At 39.9% G+C, this 26,171-nt stretch overlaps 1 protein-coding gene across 1 annotated transcript; it reads left to right on the forward strand.

The window, feature by feature from the left end:
• Nucleotides 1-420: 420 nt before the first annotated feature.
• Nucleotides 421-3,357, forward strand: LOC110859490. Its single transcript, XM_035859488.1, has 2 exons — nucleotides 421-2,721; nucleotides 3,265-3,357. Exons 1-2 carry the CDS (start codon nucleotides 421-423, stop codon nucleotides 3,355-3,357), a joined length of 2,394 nt encoding a protein of 797 aa, XP_035715381.1.
• The last annotated feature ends 22,814 nt before the right edge of the window (nucleotides 3,358-26,171 follow it).

Below are 26,171 nucleotides of genomic sequence, written 5' to 3' on the forward strand. Positions count from 1 at the left end.
CATCCTCTTTTTTACCCAAGCTTGAGTAGGTAAATTTTACTCATTTTTATTTAGAGTGTATGGCAATATTTTTCCATATTGAATAACCTGCAGTTTTATGTCTGATGGCATATCTCAGTAACCATGTCGACCTATAATTTGCAAATTAAGATAATGTGTTTATCAGTACAAGGCCAAGGTTGGAACTTGTACTGATTATAAATACCATGTCAATTTGTGTCTCGCATAATATATTACGCAATATACAACATGTTAAATAAATTCACTTGTCTACTTGACGACTATTTTGTAATTACCACTTTTATTGTTTCAACATCAAAATCACTTGTCTGTAAAATGCTATAAGACCAATTTAAATTTATACAGGGCAAGACAATCTAAGCTGATAATCAATTTTGACCCTCTCATAAAAATCCCGTCATGGCCCACACCACCCCCGGCAACTCGTCTCCCCGCGAATTCACCATCCTCCTCTTGGGCGAAACCGGCGTCGGAAAATCGACATGGATAAACGGATTCGCTAACTTCGTCAATTTCCCGGACCTCTCTGCCGCCGAAGAAAACAACATCCATTGCATCATCCCAACTACTTTCACCGTCACGGACGAGAACTATAAGGCAAAATTGATTACTGTCGGACAGGATATTAACGAAGTCATGGACGTCGGGCAATCCGCCACCCAACACCCGAAATCCTACCTCTTCCCAAAAGATGGCTATACCGTCCGTCTAATCGACACGCCCGGAATCGGCGACGTCCGCGGAGTAAAACAAGACAAGAAAAATTTTGAACTCATTCTCGACCATATTTCACACCTCGACTCAATTCACGCCATTTGCATCTTGCTCAAACCCAACAACGCCCGACTCAACATCGTATTCCAATTCTGCATTAAAGAACTGCTAAGTCATCTCCATATCGACGCGTGTGCCAACATCGTTTTCTGCTTTACTAATTCCCGTTCCACCTTTTATCGCCCGGGCGACACGTTACCAGCTTTGGAAAAACTGCTTGAAGAAAACCCACATGCCCCTATCCCGTTAGATCGGTCTACAATTTACTGCATGGACAACGAAGCGATCAGATTTCTTTATGCCACAAAAAACGGGATAAAATTCACTCCAGACGAACGTCGAAATTACGTCGCGTCGTGGGAGAAGTCGGTCGAAGAAATAGATCGACTTCTCGCCCGAGCGAAATCATGCCCGCCTCATTCGGTGCAATCGACCATATCGTTAAACACGGCGAGACAAACAATCCTCGCCCTAGGCAGTCCGATGGCCGAAGTAACGCGTAATATTCAACTTAACATTGTAATGAAACAGGCACACGTCGAATTATTAAAAAATTCCAAAGCATCGAAAGACGAGATAAGCCAACAGCTGATTCAAAAAGTATATGAGACACGCATGCGCAACCTAAACGAACCTAGAACGGTCTGTACCGCTTCGTCATGCGTCGAGTATGTTGACGTCAAAGGAATTAAAGAGTGCAAGTATAAATCCCACTGTCACACCAATTGCGGCACCGGTAAGGAGAAACACTTCAAAATAGCGAATATAGTCGGACACAAAAACCTAAAAAAATGTTCCGCATTCAATTCTGACGGGATGTGTAAGCGATGTAGCTGCAGTTGGCAAGTACACATGAAGATAACATATGAGACGTTCATAGTAGAGAAGGAAGTTCATAATGTCGAGAAACATTTGGAATTACAAAATCAGGAGAATTCTATCGAAATCGTTGAGCAATACGTTAACAGCTTTGGCATCTATATCGACGATTTGAGGCAAGAGCAGGAAGAGATTACTAAAGCAAGTATCGAGTTCGCCAAATTTTTGCGGGTTAACGCCATCACGCCGTTTAACAATGCAATGGATGCGTACATGGAGCATTTCATTCGTGAAGAGTGGAATAAGATGGCCAGTCCGGGGGGAGGGAATCCCAAAGTTTATGAAGGTTTGCAGAAAATGCAGGCTAATTACCGGGATCAAATGAAAATTTTAGAAGTAGCGATGCAGCAAAAATGTAGCGGGCCACCACTTACTTCCCCTGAGCTGGACCAACTCATCAAGAATTTGTGTAAGATGAAACACAGTGGGAGGATGTTAAGGCAAATGATGGAAACTTCCCAAATTTCGGCAGACTCTTGCTACACAGAGAACGTAGTGCATCGGAATGCAACTCTTACCACGGTTCCAAAACCTCTTAGGAAGATGAATAACGTACTAGACGGTATAATAGAATGGATTAATCCTGAAAAATCCGTTAAATCGGGTGAGACGAGTGGCTTGGAATACGATGGTAACCGAAATGCACACAATAGTGCTTCGCAACTAGGCCAGCGGAAACCATTGGTTACCAGTAAGTCGTTTTTTCAAGAAATCTATCTACAGTTTAGACCAAGACAAGAGACGAAAACATCGGGAAGATTGGTGGCGGATGGTATTGGAGAAAGAGAGCAAATTTATACAGGAGAAGAAGAACCCGCGGTTCAGAAGTCGGCGGGTCGCCCAGCCTATCGACCATCGAAGAGAGGGTCCCCCCGAACTCGACTTCAACCTCCGAAAGAGCGAGCTGTTGCTCCACCGGTGAAATCGCGAGCACCACTACCGCCCACACAAATTAACACGGAAAATCATGGTGACCACGGCCATCACCAACCACCAATATCAGAAGCAAGGCCATCTTCATTGGAAGAGATTCGCATAGAACGTGAAGTCAGGGTTGTCATTTAAATTAACAATGCGACGGTGTGAAGTTATACCCTCAGATTTGGTTAATATTTTAAAATTGTATGGTCCAACTCAATACAACCAGTGTTTCTTGAGGCGTTTTGAACGATGGTTGGAATTAGTCAAAACATTCAAGGTTAAAGTTGAAAAATGGGGGATTTATCCCTCGAAGGGAATGGGTTTGCATCTTCAACTTGGTCAACCAAATCACCTCAATTTTCAACTTTGATCTCAATTATCTTGACTAATTTAAACAATTCGGCACAAACTGCCGAAGAAACGTTGTTGTATTGACTTTCGTCCGCACAATTTTAAAATATTAAACAAATCGAAGCGTTACACTGCACACCATCACATTGTTAGTTGTTCCCCTCCATTAAAAATGATTTGTGAAATACCCATTTTTCCTTAGGAAACCGAACCTGTCAAGGAAATCCTAAATATAGCGGTACTTCCATACTTTTGATTTCGGATATATCTTCAAATTCTTAACTAATTTACCCTCACCTTATTGTTACGCTTCTACAGACTAAATCACGCACAGACGGAGAACTGGCTGCCTTTAAACGAGCTTTTGCCGCTGCAGCAGCCAAATTTGATCAAGATCCTGAGTGGAACTAGACTGCTTAATTAATCCTTTTTGGACAAAATATGTATACACATTTGCGTGTATTTAGATTACTTTCCGTGGGACGAAAAATACAAAATCTATAAAGGGAGCACCCTCGCAAATTTTCCTTCCTACTTTTGAAATATTCCCTTCTCCTATTAGCCTTTAAAAGAAGATTTTACTTAGTATTTTTTTTTAGTATTTTTATTTAAATCCTAAACCCTTCCAGGCCGAGGCCCATAGAGTTACATAATAATAATTTAAGTAATATAAATAAAATAAAATAATTAATATTTAATTAAAAATACTAATATTTTAAAGTGAGTTCTACTTTAACGATTTTGTTAAGTGAGTTCATAATTGCATGAGTAAGAAAATGATTGCATAATATAAGTTGTCTAATTTGAATAAGTAATTAAATTTCCATTAGAATATGATTAAAATAATCTGTATAAATTGTAAATGAAATGTAATGTATAGCTAAATAGTTACAGATTTAAGCCATATTTCCCAATTCAATGTTGATTGGATTATTGTCTCGAACCTGTTTACACTTAATACACTTGAAAAGAAAACTGCACATTAATCCTATTATTCCTATGCAGGTAATAAATGAACCAGTTATGAACAGTGTTAAACCCAGGCCCCTCTCATCATGGTTTGGTTGTGGCTGCGGCTGAAACGGCGCGGGGTACACCACCAGTTGTTTCCCATCCGGTTTGTTAGCATCCAGAGTCGCGTCAACCCCAGCGACGACCGCCCCAGTGAAAAGGACCTCCATCCCCTTTTTTATAAGAGCTTTAAGAAGATTTTACTTAAAAAACTGAAATAACTATTTGTCTTTTACAGGAAATCATAAGAATTTTAATTGTTTGCTGTCAGATGTACATACAAATGTAATTATAAAATAAAAAAATTCCTGAACAAAATTTTATTTTGAAAATTTTGAGGTTAAGAGAGCGGATCATACTATTCGTATTCAGAGTGAATTTGTTATTTCCTCTCAGATTCTTTGAATCCTCAATTCTAAAATTCCAAAAAAATGTGTACAAATTTCTACCCTTATTTCATTTTTCATTGCATATTTACATGCCCCGAAGGGTACATATTTTAATCTCATTCTTGTTTCCTCATACAGCAGATAACTTTCTCTCACAAAAATATGTATCATTATATCGTAAATACTTTTATTAAAATGTCGGCCAAGAATAAGTACATGCTCGTACTCATTTTCAGTCCCTGATATGTACACGAATATAAATTTATTTCTATTCCCTTATCAGTATTTAGATATATCTATGTACAAAAGAAACAAATACCAAACCAATTAGTTACCCCACCATTATGATCAAATTTATTACACTGTTTTCCTATTTTTTCCGTTTAAATTTTCCCCCTTCCTTTCCAAACATTTCAGGATTCTGCAACATTATTATCTTCGTATTGCACCAGGTCCTTAGAGTTCAGTAGACTGCTTGAGTTTAAGTCAGTAGTCATACAGTAGTCATAGAGGACGTATCATCAGTTTTTATAATGTAGAAATGTTTACCGTTTGCACATATATATTTTTTCTACAATTATTTCCAACATGACAATTTTAAGTCCTTATTTTATCCACTCATATGATTTTTGTAGAATTATTAAGGGCAAATATTAATGGCGACCCTAAATGACTGAATGGGATACCCTAAATACTAAACCCTACGTTGGACTGAATGGCCTTCCCTAACTTGCCAATAACCATCCTTATTTATCTTAAACTTTACCCTAAGGTCCCAATATATTTTAATAACTAAATTATACATACCAAATAAAAATAAATGAAATTTACTCAAAATTGAGTAAAAAGAGGATGACACTACCAAAAGGTGAACATTAGACAACGTTGTACACAATTTACCCACCCGTTGGACAAATTTTACGTACATAACTTTGGACAAAATTTTGGAATCCAATTTTTAGAACGGTTGGATAAATTGTATCTTTTGGTTGTGTCATCCACTTTATAACCTTGAGTAAATTTTACTTATTTTTATTTAGAGTGTGTGTAATCCGTACACAAAAGGACAAGAATCAAATTAGTTGATTTCTCTATATAATTGTCAAATAATTAAAAATCAGCATATTTGTGAGCATTTAATCAGACTAGGATACATCTGCAGAGATTTCAATATCTCTGATATTTGCAAAAACGTACCTCTTCGGTTTCAACTTGGACCAGGGAGCCCAAAGAAATGCAAGTGAGCCTTTGTTGTTGACGAATTTTTGGTTAATTTAAGAATCAATTCTGAGAAATGGTCTTAATAAATTATAATCTAATGTAATTACCTAAAAAATGATGTAAATCAACTATCAGAACCTTAGGGTCGAGATTCAGTTATTAGCTATTATTTTCGACCTGTTAGGGTAGGCCATTCAGTCCACCGTAGGGTTTAGTTCTTAGGGTATCCCATTCAGTCATTTAGGGTCGCAATTAAATGCGACCCAATTATTAACACCAAAATACATGACACGCTACAGTAATTTAATACAACTCTACCAAACGACCAACCCATATTTATTAACAACCCACCTGGCCAAATTTAAAATATCCCCATTCATAATCTTCACCCTGTCTGTCATACTTCTTATCCAGCCTAACAACCGTTCAACCAACCAACCGTTAAAAATGCGAGACCAGTTATTAAAACGAGATGAAATAACATTCGTCCACGAAATTAGGTTCAAAACAAACACTCCATCGATAGTCAATACTTTGGGACAGAGGAATTAAATGGAATAAAATATCACATCCTGTCTAATATCGACATGGCTTTGTGAAATAAGGAAAATGCAATTTTGTATTTATTAGCTATTATATACAATAACAAATTGTGTTTTCGAGCAGTACTTTCATCACTAATAATTACACAGTAGCTCAATATTTTATATCGCATGATATAGTTTACAAAAATTAAATCTGCATTGTTGTAAGAAACGCATCTTAAATTATCCTGAAAAAATTGCTAGCTCGTCGTACTTGACGACAGATATGGACTGACATAGATGGAGGAACTATTGAAAAAAGCGTCTCAGCATGAAGAACGATTTGGGTATAATTTGGGTATAACGCATATGACGGTGTCTATACCAAACCTTGAAGCCTTGGCAGCTAGATTTTTGATTTTTGAATTTCCATCAAAAATAGGTCACAGACCATGAAATTGGTGTAATCGAAGACAAATTTTGAAAAAACCTTGCTTCAGTCCTTTGTAATGGGCGTTTTTGTAATCTGGAATAGGGTTCGTAGTACGGCGATTTTTTCGTCACTTTACCTTTACTTTACTTTCGTCACGAGCTAACATAGCAAAATACCGACGGAAACTCAAAAATGTTCATGGGCCCCTAGAAAATCAGGGGGTGGTGCAAGACCACACAAAGTATATATATTCTGAATCCACTTGCTGAGACCTTTCCAACGCAACGATACCCCATTTATGGGGTGTTGTGAGACTTAAAATTGTCATCCAAAATTTTTCCAAGTTAATTTTTTGAAATTTTGTTTTTCGAATTTCAAAAAACGCTCGATTCGGGTTGTAGAGAAAAAAATTAGGAAACTTTTGGTGAAGCTAGCATCTCGATATCTTTTTCCATCTTCGAGAAATCCGTGTCCCCGTTTGCAGTTTTTGCGGTTTTCGGCCCCTCCCCCCGGGGAAAGGGGCGGAGTTGAACCGAATTATTGTTACCGTTGCACTCACAAAAATCACCTCTACAAACGGTGCAAATCTTATCAAAATCAAATTGTTTTCTGTCTTTCGAAATTCCGGTTTACATTATTACTACTCATTGTCATACTTTTTATCCAGTCTAGCCACCTTTCTATCAACCACCCCCCATTCCAATTTGGATATTCAAACACAAAAGTAACAACCCCAAAACAAATCAATACCCCAGAAATAACGAACAACGTCACTAAACTGCTTTCCAATTTCTGTGGCTTAAATCTCTCCCCTTCTCGTCCATACCTTTCCGGATTTATCGCTAAAATCCTTTTCGTATTGTTCATCACAAATTTAAGTTCAGCTTTGATCGAATTATTGTACAAAACCTGGATCAGTCCTGACTCCGTAACTCTTTGAAAAAGTATGGGAATTTTGGAATAAATCGAAGAAAAGAAGGATAAATGGAGCGGCTCTTTTAATAAGGGTTCCTTCCCCGTGTAAAACTTAATTTTGTGGTACGACCTCTCAAAATTTTGCCGCTGCAGCTCAATTCTTTCCGATTCCGCGAAAAATACGGATTTCCCACAGGCTACGACTTCCTCCTCGACCCACTCGTTAATCACAGATGACGGCAAGGATTGCAAGTAGGCGTGTTGTGATATTCCATGTACGACATAGCATCCAGAAGGAGTTTTGATGCGAATGGGACCTTATGTTTGGGATACCACCTCATTGGTTGCGTGTAGAACTGGTGGGCCAGCTGAAACTCGGTGCCACTCATCTTAATGAGTCCAAGAAATTTGTGTAACTCATAATTCCAAGGGTGAAACGCTAAAGTTTTATGCGTTTTATTGGAGAGAATACTGAAACAAGTTGAACTTTCGTGCAAATTACGAAAGAAGGTGGCATTATTGAAGTTGAACAATTGCATTATCCATATTTCAAGGGTGGCATTTGGGTGAAAAGCGTGATCGCCTTCGCCCCGTTTTTCAAATCGTTTTCTCCAACTTCCTAACTTGTTAGTGGTCAAATTTTCGTTTTTAGCTGCGCAATATAGAGATTCCACGGTATCAAAGATCTTTGGAGGAAATGGTGCGTTAAGATTTGTCACAAGAAAGGAGATGTACACATTGGTCAAAACAATGGAGGCGAGCAGCCACCAGATGGAAGCGAGTCGAAAATGCTGGTTGCGTCCAACCCTAGAATTTGGAGGGTTTGAAGGTTCGTCAACCATTAATCCAACGAAGAAAAGGAGCGAGCTGGGAGCCAACTCAATCTTTAAGTTGTATCGGACGAACAAATCGACTAAAATTGATATTCCGATGAGAAACGTGAACAAGAGTCCACGACGAAATGTCCAACGGATTAACATACATTGAATAAACAATCGTCTCTTCCTTATAGCATGAGATGTAATTAAAGGATTTATAAGTACATAGTGGGGTCATAAGTTCTCGTGAATGCATTTCCGGTAATAAATCCCAAAGTATTAGAGCTATCTGTTCGAAATTTTTATGGATTAACAAGGTATTAATATTGTTTAGAAATCATAACTTCTTTGTCAAGATTTCGTCCACGGGCAATTAGACAAGACATAACTCGTGACGGCCACAAGTTGATCGTGGTACGCGCCAATTTTCGTGCAAAAAGTATTTCAGACTTTTCACCGTTGGCAAAAAATTTAATAGAAAAAAAGGCCAGATATTTGTTGTACAGAAGTCTGACATCCGTTTAAGTATGCGGAAGTCAATACGAAGTCATCACCGTGGTGTGAATGGGAGCAAGTTGGCTGGAGAAATGAAATCTCTGTTTTTTACCGCAAAGGGTACAAGTTGAAGCCAAGAATTATTTTCAGAGTGTCCTAAAGCCAAACGTTAATAACCTGAACCCTGGACCCTCCGAAAATCGCCATTGGACCTTTCAACAAGAATCTGCTCATGCGCAAGGTGCAAAATTGTCCAAAACTGGCTTCAGACGAATTTTCATGACTTTTTTTCATCCGTAGAACGGTGCTCAGTATCTGCAGACCTTAATCCCCTAAATTATGACTGGTGGTGAAAATTATAGGTACAAGTATGCTCTAAATTTCACCCAAGTGTGGAAGGGCTGAGGTCGCACTTACTGAAGATCTGGCGCTTTTCCCAGGAAATCCGTGCGTGCCGCGATCGAGCAGTTTTCGCCACGACTTATGTCTTGTGTACAAGCCCGTGGAGGAAATTGTGAAAACGAAGTTATGATTTCTAAACAACATTAATACCTTGTTCATCCACAAAAATTTCTATCAGATAGCTCTAATACTTTGGGCTTTATCACCGGAAATGCATTCACGGGAACTTATGGTCGGACTATGTAAAGTGGATCGTTGTCAGTGGAACGATAGCTGGCACGAAATTCGCGATAATTTTTAGATCCCCCATTTGCATACTGGGCTTGCTATAGTATTCACCAGCATAACATGTCCTGTGGAGTTTTGATGTTAAATTTTCCCTCATATTGAGAATTTGCTAAAATATGCTTTTCATAACTGCAGTATTTTTATAGTTTTGATCATACAGATTCCAGCAAGGTTCCCAGCTTAGAAGTTTAAGGTTCGGTTTATACATAATTTCCGGACTACTTTCTGTATTTTCGCAGACGAAATTTATCTTCTTTGACAATGAAAATACTTTTGAATAAACACACAACGTCTCATGGCGCTTTTTCAACAGGAGAATTTTGAAATTAGGAAAAACTAGCCCCACATCTTTGGCGGTCGTAGCATCCCAAGATATCCATAGTTCTGCTTCATCTTCTGTATTCATAATTAATAAAATTGAAAAATAATCGTAGACAGCTTGCGGAAAGTATAAACTGCTTTCACCCTTCAAAAAGTGATTATAACCTACATTGAAATTTTGCAATGCTTTGTGAATTCGATACGAGTACCCGCCGCAAGAATTATTATGAAGATTCATGTCGTTAAAATTGCAATAGATGATGACGATGACGCAAGTCCATCTCCGATCTTGAAATATCTTGGACATTGTTCGATTTGCATTGTTTCCATCTAAACCCCTAATTAGACCTACTTCTATTGGAATATCTTTTGAGACAAATTTTCTGAGAATAGTCCATTCGATAAAATTTTCTGCCTGCAGAGAGTTCGCGTGTCAAGAAAATTGTGAAGTTTTGGTGAAAGTGCGGTTCCAAAATCTAGTAATTCTGATCCCATGAGAAGTTTTGGTAAAAGAGTGAGAATCAAGACAAGGAGAAACATCGTAACAGCCTTTTGTTTAACAAGGAAATTCACGTTTTTCAGGAACCGTGACCGTACTCCAGAGTACGTGAACTTGACTAACACATATTCCTAAAAATACGTCGAACTACATGAATGTGACGTAGTGACAATTCTGCCATAAATTATCCTGACCCCAAAATTTCTCAAAAATTAGATAAATGCTTTAGTATTTTGCCGAAATTGTATGGTAGAAGATGATTTTTTGTCAAATATTCCGACATCCAAATTTGGTTGGCGTCACTACAATAACATCCACAACAGTAAAGTTACCTTTTTTAGGTTTTCGTCAAAAGAACACTGAAATAAGAAACTAGTTGAAATACATATTTCGTCCTTTGTACGAAAGTTATTCGGCTGCTATCAAAAATCATGAAATAGGTATCTTACTCAGGGATAATCTTACTAAAAAAATCAGAGGAATGGAGGATTAACAACTTTAAACTAGGTAGAAGACCGAATGGCTTTCATCACAAGAATGTAAACTACGAAATATTTACGACGTTTCAATCTTTTGGTACAAATTCTACACCACATATTGCAGTACATATCTATTTAAAAACATAAACAAGGAAGTACCTTATTCCAACAAAATCGTTTTGAAGCCACACACGAACAGATAATCAATCCATTTCGGTAGGAAAAATTTTCTAGAATAAAATAACATATCCTGTCCAACCTCCACGAGAAATTATCCTTCGCAAATTAGGAAAATGTATTTAGATATATTTTAGTTTGTACATATAATAAAGGACTTCATTTGCATATAAATAGCTTGATTAAAACAAATAAATATGTATAGGCATGTAGGTACGTATGTAGCAGTGTTTATGTACAAGTGAACTAATAGGGTAGTAGTATGTAATAGCCTTAGTTACATTGTTTTTCAACTACATAGAAAATTTACGTTTAAACACGAATTAATACAAGTTCTAAACTGAACACAAAATTATGTTATAAAATGACGATAACTTTTTATCATCTACATATAGTGCGTCTCAAAATGTAAAGATAATCATACAAATGACCAAAATTAAATGACCGAATCATGTCTCAGCGATATCGTGCATGTATGGTACAGAAAATCTATCTGGTACTATTCACACAAAAATTCACCCACGTCTGATATGAAATAGGGAAGATATGAGAAAATAATTAAATTAAGATAAATTCGTCTGTCTCAAAATAGAAAGATGGGCGTTTTATTTTTTAATGTCTAGTGTTATTTTGGGTAGGCAAGTTAAAAGTCGTAAGTGTAATTTACTTAGTTGTAAAGTCCAAACAAAATGCCGAAAGGTCAGCCACTGGGCGAATTTAAATTGGGGCAAATTCAGCTCCTAAAAGACCAAGGTCTGTCGCAGCAAAAAATTGCAGATTTTTTTGGGTGTTCTCAAAGCGTTATTTCAAATTATCTTAACTCAAAAACCCATCTGGGTGGTGAAAACGCTCAAGTCGGACGCCCAAAGATTCTCACTGAGCGAGACGAACGGAAAATTGCGCAATTAGCATCAACAGGCCTATATTCTGTTCGTGAAATTGCGAGAGAATTGCCGATTTCCGTGTCAAAGGACACCGTTCATCGAACTCTGTGCAACAACCCGGACCTCCAGTGGCGTAAAAAGGTTACACAACCCCCATTGACCCAGAGGCATCGCGACGCAAGACTCGACTTTGCTCGAGAACAAATGACGTGGGATAAGGAATGGCAGAAAGTCGTCTTCAGTGACGAAAAAAAGTTCAACCTGGATGGGCCAGATGGGTATGCCTACTACTGGCACAATTTGAGAAAGAGTCCCGAAATTTTCTCCAAGAGGCAAGCTGGTATGTATAATTTGTGTTACATACATTCGTATTACATAGATTTTTAAGAAACGTTTAAACAAATGCCGAATAAATTTGCAATGGTGTGAACATTAAAAGGAGAGTACTTTTTTATATGCAAAGCTTATGAGTTGCAGTACGCTCCTCCCAAAAATCACACGATAATAACTTGATCATGTTATTCACAGGTTGATTGAGCCATGAATTATTCAGATTCGGAATAAGATTTCGCTGTGATGCTTTCCTACCATTGTGAAATTTAAGGACATGTACCAAACATTTATATCTCAATAAGGTTTGTTACAATAAGTATATACTACGTCGACGAAACTTAGTGCAGATTTAACCGTGATGATTTCCTGTGCTTTACCCTGTTCTTTATTTCATTGTAAATATCGAAGTAATATTTATTTACTTCATATTCGTGAAGAATTAGTGAATAATTTTATTCATTATACATTTTGTAACGTGGCCTAAATATGTACATGGGTATGTAGAGAAATCTGTTTAATGGGTTTAATTTGGGGTAAGAATAATTAATAATGAATGAATACTATTTCCATATTTTGAATAAACGAGTTTTTAAATGCTTGATTTTAAGTTTTAAATGGACCAATTTATTGCGGGGTATGACCTCATGTCTTGTAAAATTTTGAATGATAGAATGTAAAGTTACCTAAATAAACGCTAACTTATGTTTGAAAATTTCTATATTCAAAACCATACATATGAAACTATATTTGTGTCGTGATTTTTAATTCCGGGATACATTTTTGCCCAATCATCCTAAGTGATGAATTTCCTTGCCTTTACCAAGCAAAGAGAGACGGTTTGTGTTATGCAGAAATTTTGCATAACTAATGGCGTCCCTCTGTCGATGAAATTTGAGCCGAACTTGACCTTGAGGACGCCACATGCTTCAACCTCTCTCCTAATAAGGGCCCTCTTCCCACCTTGGCAACCAACGACTTTCTGTCCTAAGGCATTTAGTACCCCTTCCGACGAAATGTTTACAATGGAGGCCAAAGTTATCACGAGAATGTTACTTATCCCTGCATTAATTGCGAGCAAGGGGAATATTGCGAATCCAGGAAGGGCAATTGTTGCATGCAATGTGATCCACACATACAGCGCGAAAATTTGGAGTGCTGGCAGGCAAAACTTAATCGTGGGAACGAGTTTCTCGGAGACGAAAGCATTGAATGATTTTTCCAATACTTGAACATATCGATATAGCCAGATGCAGGCGGTGACATCGTTGTGATTTTCAGTTTTTAAAATTTCCCTGCATGAAAAGCAATTATTTGTATTGGTCCATATTTAATTTAAGATCTCCGAGTATTCTATTTCAATACTGATCTTATTAATTTTTTTATTACCTGTTCAGAAGTTGGAAGTAGTTGAGTAGAAAAGCTATACCCACAAAGACATACAGAAACCACGTAGTTCCCGAGTACATGAAATGAAAGGTCATCCAAGTTTCGAAGAGGTGGACCCCAAGTGTTACTTTGTATCCAAACTCTTCCCCACCAGAGGGTCCGAACCTTTGAAACATCGACAAGATGAATGGCGGTGTGCGGGGAATAAATTGCAGTAGAAGAAAGACAAGAATCGGATATAAGAATATGGCAACTTCCAGCAAGTAGATGAACGTTTTGACTGCTTTTGTCTTCATGGCAAGAGGAAGACGTGGTAGATCTATAGACAACAAAATGACGGACATAAAATATATAAACAAATTTATAAATATTTGGCCACTAATAAAGTAAATTATAAGTTAAAGATATCGTTACAGTTGAATTTCACACAAGCAAAGCCAACAAAACACAATTCTATGACTATAAATAAATGTACTTAGATATATGTTTGAATAGTCATAATGGAAATGTAATAAATTTTACCCCGTTTAGTCTGGCTAAGATAAACCTTTTCCCTCCATACACTAACAATGCGATGGTGTGAAGTGTAACTCTCCGATTTGGTTGAAATTCCGAAATTATCTTGTCCATGCCAATACAACCAACGTTTCTTCAGGCAGATTCTGTGATGGTCAGAATTTGGCAAAATATTCGAGGTTAAACTTGAAAAATGTGAAATTTTTAGCACAGGAAGAGAATAGAAGGTGAGTTTGGTTCCGTCGCCAGGTAAAAATCCCCCGTTTTTCAACTTTGACCTCAAATATTTTAACAAATTCTGACCATCGCACAAACTGCCCCAAGAAACGTTGGTTGTATTGACATGGACCACATAATTTCGAAAATTCAACCAAATCGTAGGGTTACACGTCACGCCATCGCATTATAAGATGCAATGTGTATCTTAGTTTTATGAAAAATTAAGTCAAGTTAAATTTTATGAATCACACTTTCCATAATGTCATTAACATATACATATATTTAACTGCGATAAATTTGTTGAGAAAGACGTAGATATGGGTTTATAGTCTACCGAATGGATAACCAGACAGACAGCATGCTTGTGATTCAATTAAGAAATCTCCTTACCTGACATTACACCCGCTTCGAAATCCAGCAAAGAATTTATAATTTGAATCGGGGCTATATCCATGGCATAATTTCATCTTGGAATCGATGTGGCAAGACAGGCCAGCAGTATTGCGAATCCTTGCAACCGTCCGGACGTGGTTATTGGACCGAAACATACGTTCAGAAATATTGCCGTGCAATATAACGCTGTATGAACGCATTGCAGTTTGAACATGCGAATTAGCTTGACCGACTTTGTTTTCACCAAACGCCCTGATTTTTCATTAAACTCGAACGGAATGCATTTCAGCCGTTGGCAAATCTTTAAATGAAAATTTAAAAGTGAAAGAAATTCCGTTTGATACATTTGACGTTATTGTCAGGGAAAGTGTTGGTAGGGAAAAGTGTTGAAGTTTGCTGACTGGGTAAATACGGTAGGGATTTATCGATTAATCAATTATTTGATCGACTAATTGAGCACTTAGTGTAAAAACCAAGCTATCACCTACCCGGAGTATAGTGTCTTTACGTATATTTAATTGTGCTTTGCTCGTTGGAATTAAAGAAAGTGACTTGAGTGAATATACGATTATTTTATCTACTTAAACTAGATTTTATTTCCAACAAATTACTAATTGTCAACACAATTCAGAGCTCTGCACTAACACGAGTTGATTGGTGACTTACTATTGACAAATTAATCGTGGACATCAATTACAAAGAATTAACAATTCTTACTCTTGATTTCCTACCACGACGACTAAAATCCAAAATGTCTGACTTTGACAACGACTAAAACTTGACTGTGTAGAATTCTTCTACCTACTTACTTACTACGACTTAACAAAGAGAGACGCGCACCCAAAAATCCCACCCTGACGTCACCATGGCAACCACCACCACGTCTCGGGCAATTATAGACGCGTACTCAACAATTTACAAAAATACATAAAACAATTTCATAACTACATCATTTTACATTTAACACTTAGTGTAATTATCGAGATGTTAAAGCAAGTTATGTAGATAGCATAATGGAAATATGAAAAATAAATGGAATAACTTTTAACCAAAGTGGCGTATACTAACACAAAAGAAAAGATTATCAAATTTATATAAATGTGAATATTCATTGTGCTGTTTAAGGATCTGGTATAGATTTCTTAATTTTCACAAGTTAATTGTATACGAATTACTTAATAATTCTACAGTGCAAGTTTTAATACGCGCCTGGCTCCCAATCTGCAGAAAATCTCAATTAGTCGCCAACGTGGAGCAATTATGAATGGATAATCGCCACGAAACGTGGTTCACATTATCATGTCGGATTTGGCATTTCGGCTTTTGCCGTTATCGATCGTAATTCGGTATCGTTCCGTCATCTCATCAGAAGTTAGAACAATGGTTGAATTAGCCCACACGCAAGCTTCGTATAGACATTGGCCATTGTTTCGATCAAAACGACCATATTACTTGTTTCCCTTGCACCAAACAAATCTACAAAAATACTTCACTTTCTGACAAGTTTTCCTAAAAATATGCTTTACCAATTTAACGCTACATTCACGGTAGCAAACTTCATACAAAATTGACAAACCTCCAAAACAGAGTAATATTAACCAAATATAAAATATGGTTTGTATACTGTCCCCAATTCCTACTGCCTTCCTCCCCACATCCAACCACTTTCCCTTAATAATCTCCCTGGACGCCTTTCTCCTTCCACGGTACGCATCATAGTCAAACTTTATCCTTAGCAACTCATAAATTCCGGATTCTACCAACCACTTTAGTGCTGTGATGACCTCGTAATTTCCATGACTGTTAAAAACCCACCCGACCCATGTCCCCTTTAAGGTTTCTCGACTGCTAGTAAATTTCAAATACTTTCTTCAAATCTTACTAATTACTACTTACTTCAAATTTCAAATATTTTCTTAAATGGGAAACTTCTCGTTTTGTGACGCTCTCAAAATCCGTAAAGGCAACCTGATTACATTTTGTGACTTCTTTTTCCACTGCGAGGCCATGTGCAAGTGACCAATTTTTTGGTCTAGATTCTAAAATGTCCTTATATCCAGGTGGATGTAGCACATGGACTGGACTTGCCAAGCGGTAAAGGGTTAAGTCGTCATGCGTGGCTGGAAGCCGGATCATGGTAATTCCATACTTTTGGGCAAAACTGTCTGCTGTAATTGGTCCGTAAATGACACGGGCGATTCGATAGATGTACAAACTCGTGACCTTGTTTGGATACGAGAATATGTCGAAGTATTCCATTTCAGAGTAAAGACGGAAATCTGAGCCTAAGTTTTTGGAATCGAGCCATTTTAAAGAGGTCATATTTATTTTCTTTCCATCCTTGCACTGAAATCAGTTTAAAAAATTATTGGTTATCGATAGCTTATTTATTAACTAAAATACAATTTCAATTGTGCACGAACACGGTAAATTGATAGTTGAGATATAGTTTAAAATATTGACTAACCCCTTCATCGAACGGATAACAGGAATACGTCTGACTACTCAGATTTCTGAAATACTCCGGACTCCAACTTGCCAAAGGGGCCACGACATCATTAACTGCCAGTCCTTTGTACCCATTCGTGAACACTGTGACCAAAAGCGTCCATAAGCCAAACACCACGCGAAAGACTTTATCCACCTCGAATCCTTTACGCACAATGGCGGGCTGTTCAAGCAGACTCGAGAACATTGCCATCGCCCAAGCTACGATGGATGAATCACATTTCAGGACAAAGTTTCCGTACAACTTGAACAACACGGTCAACCCTGCCACCCACAAGGTTAAACCTATCCACAAATTCTCTTGGAAAGGCTGTGCATAAAATGCAAATGAAATTTCATCGTCTTCATGGCACGTGATAAAATTAAATCCTTCAAACCTCAGTGGAACCAGGACAGATCCTTCAGAATTAGGCAGGGTTCTCATGTCCTGATCGCAAACCACGGTACCCTGATTTTTCCCTATTATAATCGTTTCAGATGATTCGGTAGCATTATAGGTGGAATTTGTAGTTTTGAGCAAGATATTAAGCACAAGTACGAAGAAAATGTTACGCCACTCGGTCTCATCCGGTGTGGAAACTATGCTCAGCGGGTTTACGGATAGGAAAGGGGCAATGCGAGACATTAATGCATCCCCGCGTTCCATCATGAAATCATCGTTAGATATACGCCAAAGATTTGGTGCTGTTTTCTTAGCAAAGGAAACAAATCCGGGGAATGTTTCGACAAGTTGTGAGTCTGATTTAGAAAGAAGCTGCATTTCCTGAACACCTTTCTTACTGGAAGCAACCTGATAATCATCGATAGTCTGAACGTTACATGAGATGAAATCCATTTCGTCATTTTGCAAGCGATATGGCGGATTCGCACATTCCACGACATCATTCTTACAGGTCCGAGATAACGTGAAAGTTCTACTTCGGTGTTTCGTCGACGCACTACGTAGAAAAATCAGAACTTTACTTCGATACAGCTACAATAACAAATTACATAATTTCGTTGGTTACAAATTACCGAAAAAAAAACAAATTACCTCGAATTTCCACTAGATACGTCCACCCCTTCGTAAATTAGCCTGACCACGAATCGTTCCGCACTAAACAACGAGATATAACTTGCACGAAATTCGTGAATATATTCCGTTGGGTGGGTTAGAAGTAGAAAAAATATTTGTGCAGGATACAATAGGCTGATTGGCCAAGCTTCTTGGTCATTTGTGTGATAAGTTGGGTGCTCTACTTGGACAATTGCCAAATCAATGTTCCCAGTTTCTGGTCTTACAAGACCTGCATGAATATAGAGAAAACATGCTGGGAAACGAATCATGGAAATTGGAAATGCCAATTTGATATCAGAAGTATCTGTCGTGTTGGATATTTCCGTTTCAAAACGGGCAACCGTATAAGCCGCCGTGGCGACGAAATCTTGTAAGTGGAGAGTTAAATGGATGTGACATTGAGCAAAACCAGTAAAATATTTCGAAATTTCTTTAGAAAATTGGAAGTTTGACTGTGCAAACATTATTTGTATGAATACAAACAGAACAGAAAAAATTTGAGGAAACATATCGACGTTTTTTTAATTATATAAAAAACGTTTCCTCTCTCTGACACCGTTTCGTGTAAATTCTTTAACATAAACGAGTAGTCAGACACTAAAACCTTTACAGCATTCTGTGTCCTCATGGGCTATCTGCACAAAGGGGTCGTCCATAAATTACGTAACGCGAGAGTGGGGAGGGGTGTCTGAAGCTCAATGATATCGGGCTCATGCTCGACGTTTTAAAGAGAGGAAGGGTTGGGAAAATCGGATTTTTTTTCGTTGCGTAATTTATGGACGGCCCCATATCCCTTCATGCCTACAAACGAAAAGCTTCCATTAAACTAATTAATTAACATATGTAAGTAGGTCCGATACACAGTTAAAAATCTCGTATGGTCGACATATTTATATTCATACTTCGCACTGGTATTAATTTGGTGATAACTTCTCACCGGGTTGGTACATGGTAGTTTCCTGTTGAGTGGAATATACCACATCATCAGAACCAAGAATTGTGCAGTGGTGTGTGTTACCAGTTGAACTTGGCGCTTGATTACACACGTGTCTCACATTGTCCAAGCTAATGTCACCTAGCGGCAGTTGGGTCACTATGTTACATTTTTCGTTTCTAGAGGGCGTTTTTAGCTAAAGTGTCAAACGTTTCCAAATCGTTGACTAACGCTACACGCATTTAGATTCGACTTGATCACATGAACGGGCACGCCCTCCAGAGCTGACATTTGACCTGGGACCTAGGCACACCCACGTAACGTGACATTTGACCTGTGACCTCGATACCCCCACGTAACTTGACATTTGACCTATGACCTTGGCACACCTACTAGACCTTGGATTTGACCTGTTACCTGGGCACACCCACTAGACTTTGAATTTGACCTGTTATCTGGGCACACCCACTAGACTTTGGATTTGGCCTGTGACCTGGGCTCACCCACTAGACTTAATATTTAATCTGTGACCTAGGCACACCCACTAGACTTGACATATGACCTGTGACCTCGGCACACTCCCCCGAGTTTACACTTAACCTGTGACCTGCGCACACCCCCCTGCGTTTACATATGACCTGTGACCACAGGGAACCCACGCAATGGTTGACACTTACAACTTTAATTTACCTCCCGGCGCCACCTACAGGATGTGGGTTGTTTTTCAGCGCTAGAGGGCGGGCTATCGCTTCAAGTTCTTAAACGTTTTTAAAACGTTAGAACAATTGAACGCTCCTTGGAATTGACTACGCCTCTTGATCTAGACACGCCCTGTAGAGTTGTCACTGAACATTTTTCCGTGGTCACACCCTTTAGAGTCGTGACTGAACGCTATTCTGTGGTCACACCCTTTAGAGTCGTGACTGAACGTTTATTCGTGGTCACACCCAATTATAGTCGTGACTTAACGTTTTTCGTGGTAACACCCTTTAGAGTCGCGACAGAACGTTTTTTGTGGTCACACCCTTTAGAGTCGTGACTGAACGTTTTTCGTGGTTACACCATTTAGAGTCGTGGCTGAACGTTTTTCGTGGTCAGACCGTTTAGAGTCGTGACTGAACGTTTTTCGTGGTCAGACCGTTTAGAGTTGTGACTGAACGTTTTTCGTGGTCACACACTTTAGAGTCGTGACTGAACGTTTTTTGTTGTCACACACTTCGGAGTAGTAACTGAACAAATTTGGTGGTCACACCCATAGAGTTGTGACCTAACGTTTTTCGTGGTCACCCCCTATAGAGTCGCGACAAAACGTTTTTCGTGGTCACACCCTTTAGAGTTGCGACTGAACGTTTTTCGTGGTCACACCGTTTAGAATCGTGACCGAAGGCTTTTCCTGGCCACACCTATAGAGTCGTGACTGAACGTTTTTCGTTGTCACCCCCTTTAGAGTCGCGACAGAATGTTTTTCGTGGTCACACCCTTTAGAGTTGTGACTGAACGTTTTTCGTGGTCACACCGTTTTAGAGTTGGAGCTGAACGTTTTTCGTGGTCACACCCTTTAGAGTCATGACTGAACGTTTTTCGTGGTCAGACCGATTAGAGTTGCGACTGAACGTTTTTCGTGGTCAACCTCTTTAGAGTCGTGACCTAACGTTATTCGTGGTCACACCCTTTAGAGACGTGGCTGAACGTTTTTCGTGGTCAGACCGTTTAGAGTTGCGACTGAACGTTTTTCGTGGTCAACCTCTTTAGAGTCGTGACCTAACGTTATTCGTTGTCACCCCCTTTAGAGTCGCGACAGAATGTTTTTCGTGGTCACACCCTTTAGAGTTGTGACTGAACGTTTTTCGTGGTCACACCCTTTAGAGTTGTGACTGAACATTTTTTGTGGTCACACCCTTTAGAGTCGTGACTGAACGTTTTTCGTGGTTACACCATTTAGAGTCGTGGCTGAACGTTTTTCGTGGTTACACCATTTAGAGTCGTGGCTGAACGTTTTTCGTGGTCAGACCGTTTAGAGTCGTGACTGAACGTTTTTCGTGGTCAGACCGTTTAGAGTTGTGACTGAACGTTTTTCGTGGTCACACCCTTTAGAGTCGTGACTGAACGTTTTTCGTGGTTACACCATTTAGAGTCGTGGCTGAACGTTTTTCGTGGTCAGACCGTTTAGAGTCGTGACTGAACGTTTTTCGTGGTCAGACCGTTTAGAGTTGTGACTGAACGTTTTTCGTGGTCACACACTTTAGAGTCGTGACTGAACGTTTTTTGTTGTCACACACTTCGGACTAGTAACTGAACAAATTTGGTGGTCACACCCATAGAGTTGTGACCTAACGTTTTTTTTGGTCACCCCCTATAGAGTCGCGACAAAACGTTTTTCGTTGTCACCCCCTTTAGAGGCGCGACAGAATGTTTTTCGTGGTCACACCCTTTAGAGTTGTGACTGAACATTTTTCGTGGTCACACCCTTTAGAGTTGTGACTGAACGTTTTTCGTGGTCACACCGTTTTAGAGTTGGAGCTGAACGTTTTTCGTGGTCACACCCTTTAGAGTCATGACTGAACGTTTTTCGTGGTCAACCTCTTTAGAGTCGTGACCTAACGTTATTCGTGGTCACACCCTTTAGAGACGTGGCTGAACGTTTTTCGTGGTCAGACCGTTTAGAGTTGCGACTGAACGTTTTTCGTGGTCAACCTCTTTAGAGTCGTGACCTAACGTTATTCGTGGTCAGCCCCTTCAGAGTCGCGACAGAACGTTTTTCGTGGTCACACCCTTTAGAGTCGTGACTGAACGTTTTATGTTGTCACCCACTTCGGAGTAGTAACTGAACAAATTTGGTTGTCACACCCATAGAGTTGTGACCTAAGGTTTTTCGTGGTCACCCCCTTTAGAGTCGCGACTGAACATTTTTCGTGGTCACACCCTTTAGAGTTGTGACTGAACGTTTTTCGTGGTCACACCCTTTTAGAGTTGTTGCTGAACGTTTTTCGTGGTCACACCGTTTAGAGTCGAGACTGAACGTTTTTCGTGGTCAGACCGTTTAGAGTTGTGACTGAACGTTTTTCGTGGTCACACCCTTTAGAGTCGTGACTGAACGTTTTTCGTGGTCAGACCGTTTAGAGTTGTGACTGAACGTTTTTCGTGGTCAGCCTCTTTAGGGTCGTGACCTAACGTTATTCGTGGTCACCCCCTTTAGAGTCGCGACAGAACGTTTTTCTTGGTCACACCCTTTAGAGTCGTGACTGAACATTTTTCGTGGTCAGACCGTTTAGAGTTGTGACTGAACGTTTTTGGTGGTCACACCGTTTAGAGTCGTGACTGAACGTTTTTCGTGGTCAGACCGTTTAGAGTTGTGACTGAACGTTTTTCGTGGTCACACCCTTTAGAGTCGTGACTGAACGTTTTTTGTTGTCACACACTTCGGAGTAGTAACTGAACAAATTTGGTGGTCGCATCCATAGAGTTGTGACCTAACGTTTTTCGTGGTCACACCCTTTAGAGTTGTGACTGAACGTTTTTCGTGGTCACACCCTTTTAGAGTTGTTGCTGAACGTTTTTCGTGGTCACACCCTTTTAGAGCTGTTGCTGAACGTTTTTCGTGGTCACACCCTTTAGAGTCATGACTGAACGTTTTTCGTGGTCAGACCGTTTAGAGTTGTGACTGAACGTTTTTCGTGGTCACACCGTTTAGAGTCGAGACTGAACGTTTTTCGTGGTCAGACCGTTTAGAGTTGTGACTGAACGTTTTTCGTGGTCACACCCTTTAGAGTCGTGACTGAACATTTTTCGTGGTCAGACCGTTTAGAGTTGTGACTGAACGTTTTTCGTGGTCACACCCTTTAGAGTTGTGACTGAACGTTTTTCGTGGTCACACCCTTTAGAGTTGTTGCTGAACGTTTTTCGTGGTCACACCGTTTAGAGTCGAGACTGAACGTTTTTCGTGGTCAGACCGTTTAGAGTTGTGACTGAACGTTTTTCGTGGTCACACCCTTTAGAGTCGTGACTGAACGTTTTTCGTGGTCAGACCGTTTAGAGTTGTGACTGAACGTTTTTCGTGGTCACACCCTTTAGAGTCGCGACAGAACGTTTTTCGTGGTCACACCCTTTAGAGTCGTGACTGAACGTTTTTTGTTGTCACACACTTCGGAGTAGTAACTGAACAAATTTGGTTGTCACACCCATAGAGTTGTGACCTAACGTTTTTCGTGGTCACCCCCTTTAGAGTCGCGACTGAACATTTTTCGTGGTCACACCCTTTAGAGTTGTAACTGAACGTTTTTCGTGGTCACACCCTTTTAGAGTTGTTGCTGAACGTTTTTCGTGGTCACACCGTTTAGAGTCGAGACTGAACGTTTTTCGTGGTCAGACCGTTTAGAGTTGTGACTGAACGTGTTTCGTGGTCACACCCTTTAGAGTCGTGACTGAACGTTTTTCGTGGTCAGACCGTTTAGAGTTGTGACTGAACGTTTTTCGTGGTCAACCTCTTTAGAGTCGTGACCTAACGTTATTCGTGGTCACCCCCTTTAGAGTCGCGACAGAACGTTTTTCTTGGTCACACCCTTTAGAGTCGTGACTGAACATTTTTCGTGGTCAGACCGTTTAGAGTTGTGACTGAACGTTTTTGGTGGTCACACCGTTTAGAGTCGTGACTGAACGTTTTTCGTGGTCAGACCGTTTAGAGTTGTGACTGAACGTTTTTCGTGGTCACACCCTTTAGAGTCGTGACTGAACGTTTTTTGTTGTCACACACTTCGGAGTAGTAACTGAACAAATTTGGTGGTCGCATCCATAGAGTTGTGACCTAACGTTTTTCGTGGTCACACCCTTTAGAGTTGTGACTGAACGTTTTTCGTGGTCACACCCTTTTAGAGTTGTTGCTGAACGTTTTTCGTGGTCACACCCTTTTAGAGTTGTTGCTGAACGTTTTTCGTGGTCACACCCTTTAGAGTCATGACTGAACGTTTTTCGTGGTCAGACCGTTTAGAGTTGTGACTGAACGTTTTTCGTGGTCACACCGTTTAGAGTCGAGACTGAACGTTTTTCGTGGTCAGACCGTTTAGAGTTGTGACTGAACGTTTTTCGTGGTCACACCCTTTAGAGTCGTGACTGAACGTTTTTCGTGGTCAGACCGTTTAGAGTTGTGACTGAACGTTTTTCGTGGTCAACCTCTTTAGAGTCGTGACCTAACGTTATTCGTGGTCACCCCCTCTAGAGTCGCGACAGAACGTTTTCTTGGTCACACCCTTTAGAGTCGTGACTGAACATTTTTCGTGGTCAGACCGTTTAGAGTTGTGACTGAACGTTTTTCGTGGTCACACCCTTTAGAGTCGTGACTGAACATTTTTCGTGGTCAGACCGTTTAGAGTCGTGGCTGAACGTTTTTCGTGGTCAGACCGTTTAGAGTCGTGACTGAACGTTTTTCGTGGTCAGACCGTTTAGAGTTGTGACTGAACGTTTTTCGTGGTCACACACTTTAGAGTCGTGACTGAACGTTTTTTGTTGTCACACACTTCGGAGTAGTAACTGAACAAATTTGGTGGTCACACCCATAGAGTTGTGACCTAACGTTTTTCGTGGTCACCCCCTATAGAGTCGCGACAAAACGTTTTTCGTGGTCACACCCTTTAGAGTTGCGACTGAACGTTTTTCGTGGTCACACCGTTTAGAATCGTGACCGAAGGCTTTTCCTGGCCACACCTATAGAGTCGTGACTGAACGTTTTTCGTTGTCACCCCCTTTAGAGTCGCGACAGAATGTTTTTCGTGGTCACACCCTTTAGAGTTGTGACTGAACGTTTTTCGTGGTCACACCCTTTAGAGATGTGACTGAACATTTTTCGTGGTCACACCCTTTAGAGTTGTGACTGAACGTTTTTCGTGGTCACACCCTTTAGAGTTGTGACTGAACATTTTTCGTGGTCACACCCTTTAGAGTTGTGACTGAACGTTTTTCGTGGTCACACCGTTTTAGAGTTGGAGCTGAACGTTTTTCGTGGTCACACCCTTTAGAGTCATGACTGAACGTTTTTCGTGGTCAGACCGATTAGAGTTGCGACTGAACGTTTTTCGTGGTCAACCTCTTTAGAGTCGTGACCTAACGTTATTCGTGGTCACACCCTTTAGAGACGTGGCTTAACGTTTTTCGTGGTCAGACCGTTTAGAGTTGCGACTGAACGTTTTTCGTGGTCAACCTCTTTAGAGTCGTGACCTAACGTTATTCGTGGTCACCCCCTTTAGAGTCGCGACACAACGTTTTTCGTGGTCACACCCTTTAGAGTCGTGACCGAAGGTTTTTCCTGGCCACACCTATAGAGTCGTGACTGAACGTTTTTCGTTGTCACCCCCTTTAGAGTCGCGACAGAATGTTTTTCGTGGTCACACCCTTTAGAGTTGTGACTGAACGTTTTTCGTGGTCACACCCTTTAGAGTTGTGACTGAACATTTTTCGTGGTCACACCCTTTAGAGTTGTGACTGAACGTTTTTCGTGGTCACACCGTTTAGAGTCGTGACTGAACGTTTTTCGTGGTCACACCCTTTAGAGTCGTGACTGAACGTTTTTTGTTGTCACACACTTCGGAGTAGTAACTGAACAAATTTGGTGGTCACACCCATAGAGTTGTGACCTAACGTTTTTCGTGGTCACACCCTATGGAGTTGTGACTGAACGTTTTTCGTGGTCACACCCTTTTAGAGTTGCTGCTGAACGTTTTTCGTGGTCACACCCTTTAGAGTCATGACTGAACGTTTTTCGTGGTCAGACCGTTTAGAGTTGCGACTGAACGTTTTTCGTGGTCACACCGTTTAGAATCGTGGCTGAACGTTTTTCGTGGTCGCACCCTTTAGAGTCGTGACCGAAGGTTTTTCCTGGCCACACCTATAGAGTCGTGACTGAACGTTTTTCGTTGTCACCCCCTTTAGAGTCGCGACAGAATGTTTTTCGTGGTCACACCCTTTAGAGTTGTGACTGAACGTTTTTCTTGGTCAGACCGTTTAGAGTTGCGACTGAACGTTTTTCGTGGTCAA

The sequence above is a fragment of the Folsomia candida genome, unplaced genomic scaffold (assembly GCF_002217175.1).
Source record: "Folsomia candida strain VU population unplaced genomic scaffold, ASM221717v1 Fcan01_Sc026, whole genome shotgun sequence".
NCBI lineage: Eukaryota > Metazoa > Arthropoda > Collembola > Entomobryomorpha > Isotomidae > Folsomia > Folsomia candida.

Bases quoted from the DNA above. Each gene is read 5' to 3' on its own strand.
- LOC110859490 (XM_035859488.1), top strand. From the start codon at position 421: ATGGCCCACACCACCCCCGGCAACTCGTCTCCCCGCGAATTCACCATC. The intron at 2,722-3,264 runs GTCAGGGTTGTC...ACGCTTCTACAG, and splicing joins AGATTCGCATAGAACGTGAA to ACTAAATCACGCACAGACGG.